Source organism: Lissotriton helveticus, chromosome 4_1 (assembly GCF_964261635.1).
Source record: "Lissotriton helveticus chromosome 4_1, aLisHel1.1, whole genome shotgun sequence".
In the NCBI taxonomy this organism is placed as follows: Eukaryota; Metazoa; Chordata; class Amphibia; order Caudata; family Salamandridae; genus Lissotriton; species Lissotriton helveticus.
This window is the reverse complement of record NC_136063.1, coordinates 16053399-16069760: the sequence shown is the minus strand read 5'-3', so window position 1 is coordinate 16069760 and position 16362 is coordinate 16053399. Positions and strand designations below refer to the sequence as shown.

At 45.5% G+C, this 16362-nt stretch overlaps 1 protein-coding gene across 2 annotated transcripts in view; it reads right to left on the bottom strand.

Annotated features, from left to right (window-relative positions):
* Positions 1-1109: 1109 nt before the first annotated feature.
* LOC144828284 (uncharacterized) overlaps positions 1110-16362 on the bottom strand; it is a 210623-nt gene continuing 195370 nt past the window's right edge. For both annotated transcript variants that reach the window (XM_078686365.1, XM_078686366.1), the window contains one exon: positions 1110-1856. In XM_078686365.1, the coding sequence (XP_078542491.1) occupies positions 1726-1856 (131 nt within the window). In that variant the 3' untranslated portion in view covers positions 1110-1725. The remainder of the gene's footprint in view (positions 1857-16362) is intronic.

Here is a 16362-nt window from a genome sequence, read left to right as displayed (position 1 = left end):
AAACTGTTCCAGCATTATGTGCTGTTCCTGTGCAGCACTGTGTGCTGTTCCTGCACTGTTTCTGTACAGCACTCAATACTGTTCCAGCACTATGTACTGTTCCTGCACAACACTGTGTACTGTTTCTGCACTCTGTACTGTTCCTGCACAGCACTCAGAATACTGTTCCTTCAAAGCACTCGGTACTGTTCCTGCACAGCATTCTATATTGTTACTACACTGCACTCTGTACTGTTGAAAGCTCTCTGTACTTTTCCTGCGCAGGAATCTGTACTGTTCCTACACAACACTTTGTACTGTTCCAGCACAGCACTCCCAACCGTTCATGCACAGCATTGTGTAACAGTTCCTACACAGTAAAAAATACTGAAGAATACAACCTTAAACAGTGGAACCCTACACAGAACTAGCACCTGACTTGCTATCCCTATTTCTTACGCATATATTGGGAAGTACCCAAGGTAGTGTGTGCACGCAGTTAGCGCACCCACTGTCAAGGTGCAATCCAATACTGGAATTAACCACTTCTAATAGGGACAAAAGGTGCACCACTAAAAGATAAGTAAACACACATCAAATTGTCAGTTCTCTGTTCAGAGTTGTTTCTTCAAATTCTTCATTTATTCCAAAAGTTTAAAAATGGTCAAGTTGACATGAACAGCCGACGCGTTTCGTCCAAATAAAAGGACTTCTTCAGGGCATCGATGAAGCCCCCCTAACATATAATGTCAGAGTGTCCGTGATGGATGAGATCAACAGTGGTGGTGAAGAAGTCATTTTGTTTGAACAAAACGCATCAGCTGTTCATGTTATCATTTTAGTTTTCTTTTAACTACTGCTGTCAGAGCAGCGGGCGATGCTCCTCCGCCATAGCGGAGGAGCTGCCACTGATCACATCCCTGGGACTCATGTATGTCACAGAGAGTGGTTCATTCACAAACTTGCAGCCTTCATGTTGCACTCAATAGCAGGGCGGCTCTCTTTAGATGTTGTATCTTAGACATCAGCATCTACAGGCAATAAGCAACCACTGGTCTAAGTTATTTATTTTTAATTGGATTACCCTTTTAAAATGTTGTTATTAAATGACTACTAATATCGAGTCGAAGTTCCATTAGTTCAAATTAATATTTATTACTTTTGATTAATTTACAGTGTCATGCAAATCTACACATTTTCATTTAAAGTATTTGTGACAGAGAATGCCAGCTCACTACTGGATTTTGTCAACACTAGTGTGGTGGACGACTGTTGATGGAGTCGGTAGGAACCAGTAGAGTCTGGTAAGGACTAACTCACAGAAGCAGCTTGGAGGTCGCCTAAGAAACAACAGTTCATGGGCAGACCACTGGGAGCAGTCACTGAATGGCCATCCCTGTGAGATGGGAGGAGGCAGCAGATGACGTCATCCCCTGTGGTATGGGAGGGGGAACCAGATCATGGCATGTCATTTTAGTATTATATCAAAGACAGCTTGCTTCTAAGGACCTGACACAACTCAGATGGTTCTGGAACTGACCTGGATCAGTAAGAGCTGCTCTGAGAAGACACAGAGGAGACAAGGGCAGTGACATTGCTTAAGGGGGTCTGTAGCACTAGAATCAGCTAGCGTCTAAGAATGCAGTGGCATGGTAATTGGCCATGCACATACATATACATGTGTACCGGATGTAATAGGACACACTCGGCTGGCACATGGGCATGCTGATGGTGCAAAAGGTAGTCTCAAAGTTTGATGGCAGGTGAACACTTAAAATCATAATTCAGCAGCTGTAGACCTTGAAGGTTGAAAGCAAATTTTCTGCAGAAATTTCTGGTCATGCATCCTGATGCGCTGTACTCTTTCACAGTTTCACCTGCAGAAGAAAAGATAATACACAGTCAGAAATGAACAGCACTGTTAGATACAGGGGTTTCATAATTGAGGTATCTGTTGCCATCCCTCATGCCCCTTTTTGGGGTCCAGATAATTATTATGCAGGATAATTCATAATGCCAGTAGGCGGAACCTGGGCAGATCCTGGTCCAGCCCTCGGTCCGCTCATCCTGGACATCTGGTTATCCATGGTTAATAACTACCTCTAAAAGAGGCTCCTGATTCCAACCAGTGAGGTGGTTTTGAGGGTACAAGTACACCCTTTGGGTAAAGACCTATAGCAGCACCTTCTCCTCTGCACAATCCTGTCTGGTGCCAAGGACAAAAGGAGGGGCGCCTGGAAGCGGGTGATGGAGTCACCAGTGGCACTGAATAGAAGGGAGTCTGACAACATATGTGGGCGAGCACATGGGGGAGCGGTAAATGAGCAGGCCATGAAAGTAACATCATCAAATGGGGTTGCATTTTAAGTCCGCTGGGCGGATGCAAAGAAGAGGAAGGAAGAATGGAAAGGTGCAGGGAATCAATGGAGTAGACATGGCAGATGGGGCTTGACTGGGCCCACTGCAGTGCCTCAGAGAATGGAGAAGAACCTGAGGGAGATTGGGATAGCTTGAGACAAAATGGAATGAAGAAAGAGATAAGTGAAAACAGGATGAAGGAAGAATGAAAAGAGGCAGGGCTTCAATGGATTGGAGAGGGCAGATGTGGTTTGAATAGGGCCATCACTGTGCCTCTGAGAATGAAGAAGAACTTGAAGGAGATGGTGATAGCTTGAGACAAGAAAGAGATAATTGAACACCAGATGTAGGAGGAAGAGGGTAAGGTTGGAGAGAAAAAGAGATGAGCAATGATGGGAAGAGGGATGGGGCACAGGCAGAAAACTGCCAGAGGGTTGGAGGGGCTGATGGATGTAACATTTGAGGGGTCACTCTAATATGCCTGTGTCATAGTGGCCTCACCTCCACCAGACATGCAATGAACAGGCTGACAAATCTGCAATGTGTTGCTAGTCTGGTCCATGGCAGACGCACTTTAGGGGAAAAGTCAGCAGCACAGGTCTACCATGCCTTAGCAGCATGGATGAAATGCCTTCACAAATGCTGGTCGTGGACAGGCTCCCCTAAACTCTGGTTAAGTTTCCAGAACCCACATTCAACCGACCTCATGGACGGAGTTTCCTGTTTCCTTTGTTTAGTTCTACATGGTGACTGTGGCAGCCTTGCCCAGTAGGAACACTGGTGACGGTGATGCTCAATCTACCACAAAGGAGTAACCAATGGCAGAGCTGGTATTACCATCTTCAACCCTCAGATAAGGAAATATATTTCAGGGGAGGGCAGGCAGAACATCTGCCTTTTTGACAAATGTTGCAATATAAGGGATAACTTACCCCCGGCCATACATTATAAGGAAACTGCAAATCACCAAGGAGTTCCTTCACCATATAGAGAAAAGAGGCTGTAGGTGGATTTCCTTTATAAGGTTCTGGAACTCCGAGTGTCTCTCGCAAAATTCTTATCACACACACAAGGGGCTACTTTATTCCATATAATACATGGGCTCACCATCATCTTTTCCACAAACCATTTACCTTGGTGGATGGCTATTTCTTATGAAAGAGAGTAAAATGGTTGCAAACATGAAGAATAAAAATAGTGCCTCTAGTGCATAATTAAACACATCAAAACATTCTTGATATTTGTTGCAAATATATATTAGTGCAATACAAGTCTTTACTATAATTATCCCAGTAGTGCAACAAATAAATATGTTCTTTCTGCTTGTCACTGTCATCCTCCTAGACCTCTCTGCCGCCTTCGACACCGTCTGCCACCGCACTCTACACACATGCCTCCACAACGCAGGGATCCGAGGCAATGCTCTGGAATGGACCACCCCCTTCCACTCCGGCAGAACCCAGAGCATCCGCCTTCCGCCAGTCCGTTCCAAAGCCTCCAAGATCAACTGCGGCGTACCCCAGGGTTCCTCCCTCTGCCCGACACTGTTCAGCATTTACATGGCCCGGCCCGCACACGTCCCCCTACAGCAAGACCTCAATATAATCTCCTACTTCGACGACACTCAAACGATCCTCTCCCGCATCAAGGACCCCATCACCGCCAAAGCCAACCTCCATGAAGGAATGAAGGCCATCGCCGACTGGATGAAGAACAGTTCTCTGAAGCTGAACTCGGACAAGACATAGGGCCTCATCCTCGGCTCCAACCCTTCAGACTAGGATGACTCCTGGTGGCCGACGGCACTGAGGGCATCCCCGACACCCACCGACCGTGCACACAACCTGGGAATAATCCTTGACTCAACGCTCTCAATGACGAAGCAAGTCAACGCCGTCTCCTCCTCCTGCTTCAACACCCTCTTCATGCTCCGCATGATCTACAGATGGATCCCGACAGATACAAGAAAGACAGTGACCCAGGCCCTCGTCAGCAGCAAACTCGACTACTGAAATGCCCTCTACGTGGGAGCCCCGTCCAAGCTCATCAAACGACTACAATGCATCCAAAATGCCTCAGCACGACTGATCCTCGCAGTATCACGACATGGTCACATCACCCCCACTTGAGAAACCTGCCCAGGCTCCCCGTCAGCAACAGTATATCCTTCAAGCTCCTCATCCATGAACACAAAGCGCTCCACAAGCCCGGCCGAGCCTACCTCAACAGACGGCTCTCCTTCTACATCCCCAACCACCAGCTACGCTCCACTGACCTCTCACTCACCACCGTCCAGCGCATCCGAAGAACAACCTCCGGCGGGAGATCCTTCTCCCACCTTGCCACCCTAACATGGAACACCCTCCCACTGAGCCTACGATAGACCTGCTGACCTGCTGACCTTCAGGAGGATACTCAAGACCTGGCAGTTCGATCAGTACCGTCCTCCCTCCCCAGCGCCTTGAGACCCTCGCGGGTATGTAGTGCGCTTTACAAATGATTGATTGATTGATTGATTAAACAATATAGCAGAAGATTTCATTTTCATTGCTTTAAACAGCTGCTCTGTCACCTGACATGCCTTTCACCTTCGCTGCTCGCTTTGGCAGCAGGCATTGTGACTTAAGAACTCAACTGTAATACAGATGAGTTCTGACATCGTTCCTTTATAATCGGCAACTGGGTGCGTCACAAGTTGATGATTATAAAGAAATTAGAGACTGGCATTTATAAAGGGATCCATGTATTATAATATCTCCTATACAACGGGTTCATAATCTTGAATGAAGGAATGGAAATACTCAGAACCAGGAGAAATGGGGCAGATTGTGTGTAATGTGTAAACCATTGGCAGAACTAGGCACACATGCATGCTCAGTGACAGTATACCCTTCGCGATTGAGAATGTGCTTTAAAAATACACATAACATAACCAGAAAAGAGGTAATCACTGCAAGAGCCAATAGAGAAAAGCAACAAGTGACGGAGAGCAGAATTATTGGTTTTAAGCCCAGATTTTGACTCCCACATCCCCTCTTTGCTCATGAGTTTAACAAAACAAAGAAACATCCTGAAAAGCATATTCAATTCATAAGTTTGTTTATGGATCTAGTGATTGGCTAATGCTGCGATAAAGATGAACACATAAAGAATGGACAAGGATGAAGCTCTTTACAGGACATGTACACTCAATGTATTAAACTGTTAATGCAAGCTGTAATACATCACCAAGATTATACTTTCTTCCAAGCAAAGCATTATATTTTACATATTAGAGATTCCTACAGCAACCAAACTTGTGGAACCACAGTATACATTTGAAAAACACTGCACCCAGACATGCAAACCCTCTCCTAGGACAACTGGAGGCCCAGGTGTCTTTCTTATGAGCTGAGGGGTTCTTTTGGGGAGAACCAACATGTTTTTCATTTTAATGGGGAGTTCTTGGCTTATATACGGAGGCTGGGAAGCTGAGAGCGTTCTCTTGGGGCAATGACAGAACAGAGACATTGTTGCCCAAATGCAGGAGGAGCTAAGGGTTTGTTCCAGGTAGCCCAGAGAGTGTCCGAGTTAGGATTTCCAGGAGTGCAGGAGATGCAAGAGTGCCTGAGGACCATAGAGCCTGTATATGGTTATTCTAGGGAGAGCAGGTCTTGTTGCTGAAATGCAGGAGGAGCTAAGGGCTTGTTCAAGGTAGCCCAGAGAGTATGTGAGAAGTTTAGGATTTTCAGCCTGAGTGCAGGAGGACCAGAGAATGTGTATACGGTTAGTCTAGGGAGAACAGGTCTTGTTTCTGGGATGCGAGAGGTGCTTAAGGCTTCTCTCCGGTAGCTCAGTGAGTGTCTGAGGAACTTAGGGTTTCCAGCTGGAGTGCATGAGGATATGAGAGTTCGTATCAGGTGAGTCTAGGAACAAGATCTAAAATCACTAAACTCACCATATGCAAGTTCTGATGTCCTCAGGCACTCTGGCTGGAAGCCCTAAGCTCCTCATACACTATCTGAGCTACCTGGAACAAACCCTAAGCACCTCCTTCATCCCGGAGTCAAGACCTGAGATCATTAGACTCACCGGATTCAAGCATCTGTTGTTAGCTTCTTTGTAGGGGTAGGTGAACCTTGCAGAGTTTCTCTCTGCGGTGTACTGTGGAATTACCCAAGTTTTTGTGGAGTTCTGCGAGCGGCATAGTTTTTGTACAGCACGCTGCTTGTGCTGATTTTTTGTGTCGGGAGCTTCTATCCCGCTGTAAAATCAGTGCAATTGATACCACACAGTGCGCCAGAGGGTGCTGCTTCCTTCTGTCACTTGAGTACTGCGAGTGGTAGCAACCTGCTACAACCGTCTAATTGGAGAAATATCGGCAGGAGGTGGTCTAGCATTTGATTTTCTCATTCGTGCTCACCAACTTACTGCAGTGGTTGTAGGAGTTTTTCCAGAACTCTGCACTGCAAGTGGAGCGGTGAGCAGTCAAAACACCACAAACTCCGCCAGAGGAGTGGAGATTACCGCCTACAGATTCTTCTCTGTCATTCTTTGAATGACTAGGGATGGACGATTATTTTATAGAAGTGGATTTTGCAGTAGCTGTGCAAGCCCCTTCAAAGCTTGGATACCATTGTCAACTTGCATGCTTTCCCTCCCTTACAATGGTCCTGAACTTATCATTCACCCCATCCTCGTCACCAAAATGTAGTGGGCCGGAACCACAAGTTCAGGAGACATAGTAGGCGTAGCCAAGATGTATTTCATGTAGTTTATTAAGTCCTTAAGAAGTATTTACAGCAAGCCCCACTAGGAGCACCCTGCTAGCTGCTCAGCCCATCTTCTACCTGACAACACTCACACCAGTGGAGAAGTGTGGCTCAGTGGTTAGAGGCGGCAGACCCGGAAGCTGAGATCGGCCGTGGACCAGGATTCGATTCCCCGCCTCGGCGGGTCTCGGGCTCTAAAATTCCACGGACTCGATAATTCTCGCTCCGGTGCCTACTCGACTCACGGGGTCACACTCTGTGACTCTGGGCAATAGCTTGCTTAATCTCCACTACGGCCCCTCGCGGCGGGATGCCTGGCTTTCACCTTGTGGATACCCTGCCGGGGTATCTCACAGGGGAATACAAGGACGGGTTCCCTAAGCAAGCGCTTAGATACCGTGTCGGTGATTTGCGCTATATAAATACATGTACATTTACATTTACATTTACAGGCACCCAAGAATTCTACATATGTCAATCACACCAACATTCTACAAGGGCCACTCACACTGGCTGAGCAGCTAGGAACAAGGTGAAAGGGAACATTACAGCATAACATGGGAATACTACACTCTTCAAGTGCATTTCCATATTCACCGTGATGTGAATTGAAGGATTGATCACGCCAGTAGTGGGGAGTCAGCTTTATCTATAATGAACCTCCTACTTCTAAGCTTCATATCTACTACGCTCTCTGATGGGAAGCCACTTCAGGGTGAAACAAGACTCACAAGTTGTTTCAAAGTTGATTTCTCAATGGCAGGTATTTTTGACATTCAGGAGTGTTAGCAAATGCACAGCAAAGGCAGCATAGGGTATTTGGAGAATCACAGAACGTCTTAAGATGTATTGTAGGGCCAAAGTGAGTGACCTAGCCCAGCCTCCTTCAGGAAGTCATCACTCATGCCTTGGGTCTTAGCAAGTGCTTTTTAATGGATTGTGGTGTTGGCCCCTTCTCCTGGCCAGAGCAAGAAATGTGAACTATGGGACAGAGTGTCCCCCACAAAATGGAAAATGCTGATGTTACCCCTCTTGTTGCTCTGGACCAACTCCAACAATAGTAAGAGAATACACACATGGCCCCGGTGGGATTGTGGCCTACCTCTGATGCGGGCAACTCAGGGGGCCCTCTCCAGTCAGTGTCGCCCTTGGGCAGTCCCCCAGCCAGATGACATCTCTTGTGAAAGTAGGTCATCTCATCAGGCCCCCCTGTACCAAACAAGCTGTAGCGGCTGGACTCCCTGCACTTGTCGGTAGAGCGGCCCAGGCAGCTCCTCTTAGTGCAGGCTCATGATGCTCTCCGGCTCTACACTGACATAATCCCCTCGGCCTACCCCTTGCCACTAAGGACTCCGATGTCATTTGGCAAAGGTCTCCGGGGTGCGTGGTGTAGATGGAGCTGGTTCCTCAGCTGACGAGCCTCGCTTGTTGTACTGTATCCAATCCAAATTGAAATCCTGGTGAACAGCCTGTGAGTTCCTTTGCCTTAATGTAACTTTTGTACAAATGGCAACTTGAGAAGGTTATTGCCTAAAGTTTTCCAGTGGCCTTTTAAGGTTGCACACAAACTCGCCTCCAGATAGCCTTCTGCTCTACTGGGGAAGGTGTGAAGGATTATCTGGAAAGAACACAAAGGATCTCTCAAGGCAGGAGGTGTGACCTTCCCCTGTAAGGAAGGTCAAACATGGTGAGCTTCTTGGTCTTCTGAGGGATCTCCGCGCTTGTCTGTTAACATCTGTAAGGTATGTACCCTCTGAAGAATGCACGTAGCAGTTTGAAATTAAACAGAGGTGTGCACCAAGGCTGTATCCTGACTCTTTTTCTTTTTGTTTATATTAATCGTTTGGAACAGGTTTTATGTGAGCATGGGTGAGATGTCCTGGAGGTGGGTGGCACCTCTCTGCGTTTGTAGACGCAGATGACACGGTTTTAATTGCATTCACGGCATAGAGTCTCCAGCACCTTTTAGATCATTTTATTGGCTACTAGACCACTAGATCCTATGGGGTTTCAGCCAGCAGGCACAGCTTGTGTAAAGTAGATAATTTTTCCTACCTGGAAATTCTATCAGATTCAGGCCTTAGTTGGCATTCCTTGAGGTAGAGGAACAGAATCGATTTAAAGAGAGCTATTTTTAGCCTTCAGGATATGTCACGGCAGATGGGGCAAACGTCGATAAAGATTCTCAGATGTCAGTTTTGGTTGTGAAATCTGGGGATATGACACAATTGCCCCACTCCAGGTGGTGGAAAATACCTTTATGAGAGGTCACGGTACTTCCTCATTGATTTCTCAGGAGGAACTGGGCATCGGATATCTTTTATTAAGTTATGCCCACTCTTACTCTGGCTCTCAATATGGGTGAAGGAAGAGTTATTGTTAAGCAAGCACATTATCAGGAAATGTATGGGTCTGGACATGGTGTGTTTGCTCTACGTAAAGACTAATAATAAGGGCCTTGACAGACCTGAGCTCTTTCTGGATCCTGACCACATTTTCCAACAAGGTCTGGTGTGGCTGAAGGAGGCCTTCTTGCTCAGAACAGTAGAAAAGTGAGAGGCCTCAGCACTAACCAAGCAATCTGTCCGCCAGTATGTCATGGTCAAGTCAGCACCCAGTATTGAATCATATTTGCCGGTGCTTACCATCGACGCTTACTGACCCATTTGTCATTCGCTGATGTCAACAAAAGGAGCCTAGTACAAAAGCTCTGATCTCCCAGCATGTGGGCGACAAGGTCTCTGTATGCCATACTTTTCACATTGCACTTATTTGCCTGACATTCAATTCTCTATGACATAGATTTATTAGGCCTCTTTAACTTCCTATGCACGTCAGATACGCTGGACCTGCATTTTTATATTTGCAGCATTTATCAACAAGCTTGTTTGCTTTCATGTAACACAGTTATTAGTGGGAGTTCTGCATTCTAATCATTAGGATGTTGACAGGTGGAGGATTTGTCTCTTGTGAATGCACTGGTCTTATTTGTGAAAGTCATTATGATGCATTTTATGTTTCATCGTAACGTTTTAATCTCTCACTCCTGATTATTTGTATACACCTAGGTAATTGTATGTTTTATTTCTTTTTTTTAGTTATTTGTGGCATCTTCTTTTTCAACTATGTTGGCTGGTATACTTTTATGATTTTTAAGTAAAAACTTGAATAACGTTTGTTAATTGGTTGATTGATTGATTGATTATCCGGCTATTATCTGGACTCAGCTAAGAGAGGCTGTACCAAAGACTGGACTGTACGTGCTGCACTTTGGACTAGCAGAGAGAGGACTGTATCTGTGGTGTCCCCCTTGAGGAACAGTCACACTGACCAAGAAGGTGACTCCAAGAGTCAGATGATGGGCTCCCTGTTATAGCCAAAGGGCATATAAGCTGAAGAGGCCTGTCTTGGTGAGTGGGTAGCTAAGAACACCTGATCACCACTCGCCTCCAAAGTGTAGCCTGGGAGACCGAGTCCCGACCCTCAAACATTGCACCTGAGTCTACTGGGCCTGAGAAAGTCATTGGAGTGAAAACATTGCTACCACTTAAGCAAGAAGGGTAGTTTTGCTGTAACTGGAGACCAGTAGACCAGTGGCAACTGTTTTGTGACTGTACTTCACACAGACTTGCCCCTCAGTGTAAATGGACAGATGGGTGGTCCTCAGAAAGACCCCCAATGCCAGCTTAGCATCCTCAACATCCTTGAGCATCTTAAACATCCTGCATCCCTGGCATCAGGACCCCTTCATTGATGTCTATGGCAGTTCAAGCATAGAGTAGGAGTGAGCAGTAAACTCTGCCCCTCCTTGTAGTCCATGAAAGTTTTGCCCACTCCGCGCTCTGCTTGGAGCACGGAGTTTCAAAAAAACTCCAACGGGTGTGTGGTAGATTTTTTTCTTGCTTGCAGCAATAAGTTGGCAATCAAGAAAATTAAGCACTAGGCCACCTTACTGCCGCTTGCGTTAAGACAGCTGGCACTCGTGCTGTGAAAGCTGTCACTTGCGCCGAAAATCCACTCAAGGGTAAGATAGAAGCAGCACTCTCTGGCGCACCATGTGGCATCGTTTGCTGTGATTTTACAGCATGGGCAATCTCCCTGGGCTAAAATTCATTGCATGCATCACGACTTACTGCAGCTCTGCTGCTCGCGGAACTCAAGGGAATTTTGTTGAGTGTTTGGGTAACTACGTGGAACTCCACTAAGGAAAACTCTGTGAGTTACGTCCAGGCCTACCATAGACCATGGAATTGGACTAGAAACTGCTTTGACGGAAAGTTATCTGATTAGCAGCGGCCACCATAAACATAGGATTGTGGGGCGGATGGGGTAGCATAGGAGGCCTTGCAGGGAGTTTGGGGGGATTGAATATTAAAAAAAATAATACTTACCTTTGCCGCCGGCCGCTCCAGCGTCACATCTCCTTGTGCTGCCTTTCCTCTTTCTGTCTGCTGGTCCCAGCAGGCCATGGTACAGACTCCCTGTCCAATCTCCGAGCAGTGTAGGGATTGGTCTTAGCAGGCAGAAAAAACACCCTACTCAGCCCAGGGAATCTGTGGGATTTCTCCAGCCGGCTGCTCAATGCAACTGGCTGGAGAAAACCTAAGTGCGCATGTGTGTTTTGGTCAGCCTAAGACGGCTGGCCAAAATACATATGTGCACTTAGAGAGTGGCGTGCACTAGCACTCCTCCTCCCCTCCAATACCTCGGCCCGCCCCTCCCAACAGCGCTGATTAAGTACCGACAATTAAATATTAAAACAATGCAAGAACACTGTTTTAATTTACATATGCTGGCTCTGAGCCTGGCAATGGCGCAATGCTCCTCCTCCACTGCAAAGGAGTCGCCACTGTATCTGATCTTATTGGTCATCTCCATGCAAGAGCTGGTTGCCACAAATGTGCCTATATAGCTGTATTCAGGTTACTTTTCATGGCTAAACCTAAATCACAGGTTGCAGTAGTTTCCAATGATTTGTTGCGTTAAGGGAACAGCTTTGATGTAATGTTTGTTTGGAACGTCATATTTCCAAGTGTCGATTTAAATGTAAATGTAAATGTAGTAAATGTAGTATACTTGTAAAGCGCACAGCTGCCCCAGCAACGGGGCGTCCCGGCGCTGTATAACTCTGGGGAACCCGTCCTGGCTTTCCCTGTGGGATGGTCCCTTGCTGGGAGTCCCCAAGGTGGAGCCAGGCATCCCCGGAATTGGTGGGGCCGTTGTGGAGATTAGGCAAGCTAATGCCCAGAGTTGCCGAGTGGAACCCCTGATTAGAGTAAGCACCGAAGCGAGAATTATCGAGTCCGCTGACCAAGGTCCACGACCCTGCCGCGTCCGGAATTGAACCCTGGTCCCAGGCTGACTTCTGCTCTCAGGCCTGCCGCCTCTAACCAGTGAGCCACACTACTCCACTTAAGGATGACATTACTACCTTTTTTTTATACATTGGAGGTAGATTTTTATTGTGTTGCATTTTCTTCTTATTCAACTGTTTTGATACTTCTTAATGCTTCATGCTTATTCCTGTAATAAAGCCTGATTGCTCTAAGCCACAGCTACCCAGAACTGAGATAAGCTTTTACAAACAAACCGAGGAGTCGGTCCACCAGGTCTCGGTCAGGAAGGCCACTTCTGGGGCGGAGATGTCGAACAGATCCCAGAGCTCGATGGCATGTTTGCGAGCGGAGCAGGTGTTGAGGAGTATGCAGTGGAGGTGGTTGGGTCCAGTCCTTGGAGGTTTTGTGGTTCTGTCGCAGGTGAAGCTGCAGGTGCGGCAGGAGAAGGGTCCGTGGGTCCGATTCAGGGTGGCCTGGAAGCAGGTGTGGTTTCGGCCGGTGTTGAGTGTGTGGAGGCTGCTGCCGTTGTAGTGGAGTCTGGTGTCGTGGCGTTTGCGGGGTCCAGGGGTTCTGGTGCTGGGCGTGGTCCAGGCTCGGACAGGCGCAGACGGGCTTGCCTTAGGCACACCTTCGGCGCACCAGCGGCGCGCCCGCTCGGTGCGTTCGCTGCGCTCCCGCGCAGCTGCCGCCATTTGAAGGGGAGCTGGGAGGGAGGAGCAGCTGGGAGGCGGGAGGCAGGGTACTGCAAATGGGCACAGAGGGGGCAGGCCACAGGGGCAGCAGCGGCGGCAAGTGAGCAGTGGGCACGGGGGCGAGGGAAAGAGCAGTGCCCAGGAATGGACAGAAACAGACCAAGATGTGGGCACAAGCGCAGGTGGAGCTGCAGCGGGGGGGAGCGACCTACCTGGAAGGTCAAGGGTCGCATTATTGTTTTCAAAATATAAGATAACATCAGCAGTCAGAGAGTATAAAAACTCATAGAAACCATATGTGAGAGAGGGATTTTGCGCCAGGGCTATTAGGCCAGACGTCATTCTGATTGCAGAACCATCCTCAGTCTGAGGAAACAGCAGGGTGAAGTGGCCTTTAGCTGATTGCTGTTCATGTGCCAGCCTCTCCCAAGCTGCAGTAGGGAATGACTAAATTGTTATTTAATAACAAAAACACAAGTATGTTGTGTGGACCATCTCTGACCTTACGTATATCGCTTAGAAATAAAGAGAGGGTGATACGATTCAAAGACAGTGGTAGAGATTTTCTTCTTGTTCTTGCTCGGGAGACCATGCTTTCCTGCATTAGTTTTCATATTCTGTATGGTTCCCATTCATATTCCAAGCACTAGGATAGTATTTTCAAATAAAAGTTTTAAAATACGGATTCTGTTTCCTATTGATAATTCAAGTGTGTAATTCATTAACGGAATTGGGTTTGGAGCTCCACTGTGTCCCTGAATTCATCTTGTGGGACTGATCATTACCAGTGATCAATTACTATGCAGTATTGCTCAATGGGTTGTGTGTAGGTTGCAGTCCAAAATAGATTCTAATTCAGATTGACACCTTTACCAAGTCCTTCTAACTAGGGGTTTGGAAGGCTGACCCCAGTGACCTTGCGAGGGCACGCCCAAACAATGTCTTAATGATGCCATGTATGTTATCTCACCCCATATAGTAACCCCCCCTTTGGGGGCTTCTAACAACTTATAGTATGTCAGCAGCATCCCTACCATCTTCATAGCATGTAAATTGTGTGCTTTGATTCCCTTTCAGATTGTAAAGTCCTTGAATCAACCAACCTCGAATGGAAATCCTAGAAGAGTCTCCCACAAGTCTTTGCATTGTCTTATTCCAGATGACTTCCCTTCCCACTCTGATCCCTGCAGTTCCCTTTGTCTTATCATTCGGGCCCAAATATTGCAGATAACTGGAACCTTGTGCCAACTCACACCAGCGTCCTGAGTGCTATTTAATGCCTTTTATCACACATGAACTCATATACTTTTTTAAACTTTTTGATATTTTTTAATTTTATTTTACGGAGATTTATATAGAGCAAACTTGACCCAAATCAGGAATCAAAACGCTTTAGATAGCACCAGTTGCGTTAAATGAGGACACATTAATTTTTTTTTCTTAGGCCAAGGGAGATTAAGTGATTTGCCCAGAATCACTGGATGTTCGGCGTTGTTGCCGTGACTCGAATCCAGTTCCCCAGATTCAAGGACTACCGCCTTAGCCGTTAGGCCAACTCCTCTCCCCAGGAGTGGCAACTTGACCAAAGGGCATTAGAGAGCTCCAGATGACATGACACAAATGGGTCCACATTTTCGAAAATGTTTTGGATTGCACTGCAGAATAAAACATTTGATCAATGAGTTGTTCTAGAGAGAGCAAGCAGGAAATCACTACTAAGATATGACACTGTCCTGCTCTCTCAGTAGCATTGATACACAAACCTTTCCCTAGCACCGTGAACAAACCTTTACAGCATGGTGCAAAAGTATCTAGTTAATGTCTAGAATTGGTTTTGTGCAGGAAAGGTACACTTTCAGTATAAAATAAAATGCTTACACTGCTGTACTGAAGAACACACATGCAAAGTAGGAAACGTTAGAGGAAATAAAAGCATTTCTTCTTTTTAATGGCAGCTTCATAGAAGTGTACTTTTGAGCACTAAGCCTTGTCAACTATTGTTAAGACCTCGGTCTTTATGGCAGAAACCATGGGTTGTTGCTTGGGAACTCTCAGTGCCGGATTAAACCTGGAGGAGGCTGCTAGGAGGTCAACATTTTGCCCCCCCCCCCTCACAAATGATCTCCTAATACCCAGTGCACCAGATTTGTTTACAAACTGACAGCTGCAAGAAGAGGAGTATTTAACAGACACCTGTTATGTGAATCTGCTGCCTCTGGTGTATGTACTTTAAATTGTTAATAGGTACATTAGATCAATACAGTATTTTATATTCCATCCACCGAAATATAAATCCCATTATATACTTTGGGATTTATATTTCAGCAGACGGGATATCTGACACCATTGTGATCGAGTAACCCATCCGCCAAGATATAAATCAGGTCCTAAGTAATTTGTGTAGAATCACCGGATGTGGAGCTGACCCCTGGACACAAACCTAGTTTCCCAGTTCCAAGTTTGGCAGCTGTGGCCACTTTGCCACATTTACTCCGCTAAATACATCTCCTCTCCTAAATATGAGTCAGAACATGCCTGCTTGTTTGTATTCCTGATTCTAGATACTCAGATTCAGAGCCACAGTCTGTGGTCGCCCTAATGATCATACTTCACACATTTGAAACTAGATTGTGACCCCTTTCTCTGACAGAATATCTACCCCAAAGTATCCCCATACTAAATATTCATGACCAAAATATTAATGTCAAAAATATCGTCATCCTGTACCTATAATGGTAAGGACAAAAATATTTGAAAAAAATACTGATGTCGTTAATATCATGGTATTAAATATCTTTTTTTAAATGTATATAAAATGAAATAGCACATATTAAATATATTAAATTGTAACATTAATTAAAAAAAATACAATATATATATTATATCTACTTTAACTAATAAACCTAATTTAGAAAGTTAAACACACATATATATTAATGAATATACATAGTTACGTATATATTCTTAGAAAAACATTTATTAAACAAATAATTATAATTTCTATTATAATTACAAATTTCTTTAACGAATAAAAATGTATATATATATAGATACCAATAAAATAAAATCTTTAAAAAGCAACCCATACTAGTTAAATACAGAAAGTTAACAACTTTAAATTTAATAAAATTGTTTACACGTTAAAACCATTAATAATTATACATATTATAATTTCAAAAAAAAAAAACATGATAATATAATTAATAACAATATAAAATAAATTATAAAATATACAGTTTAATACAT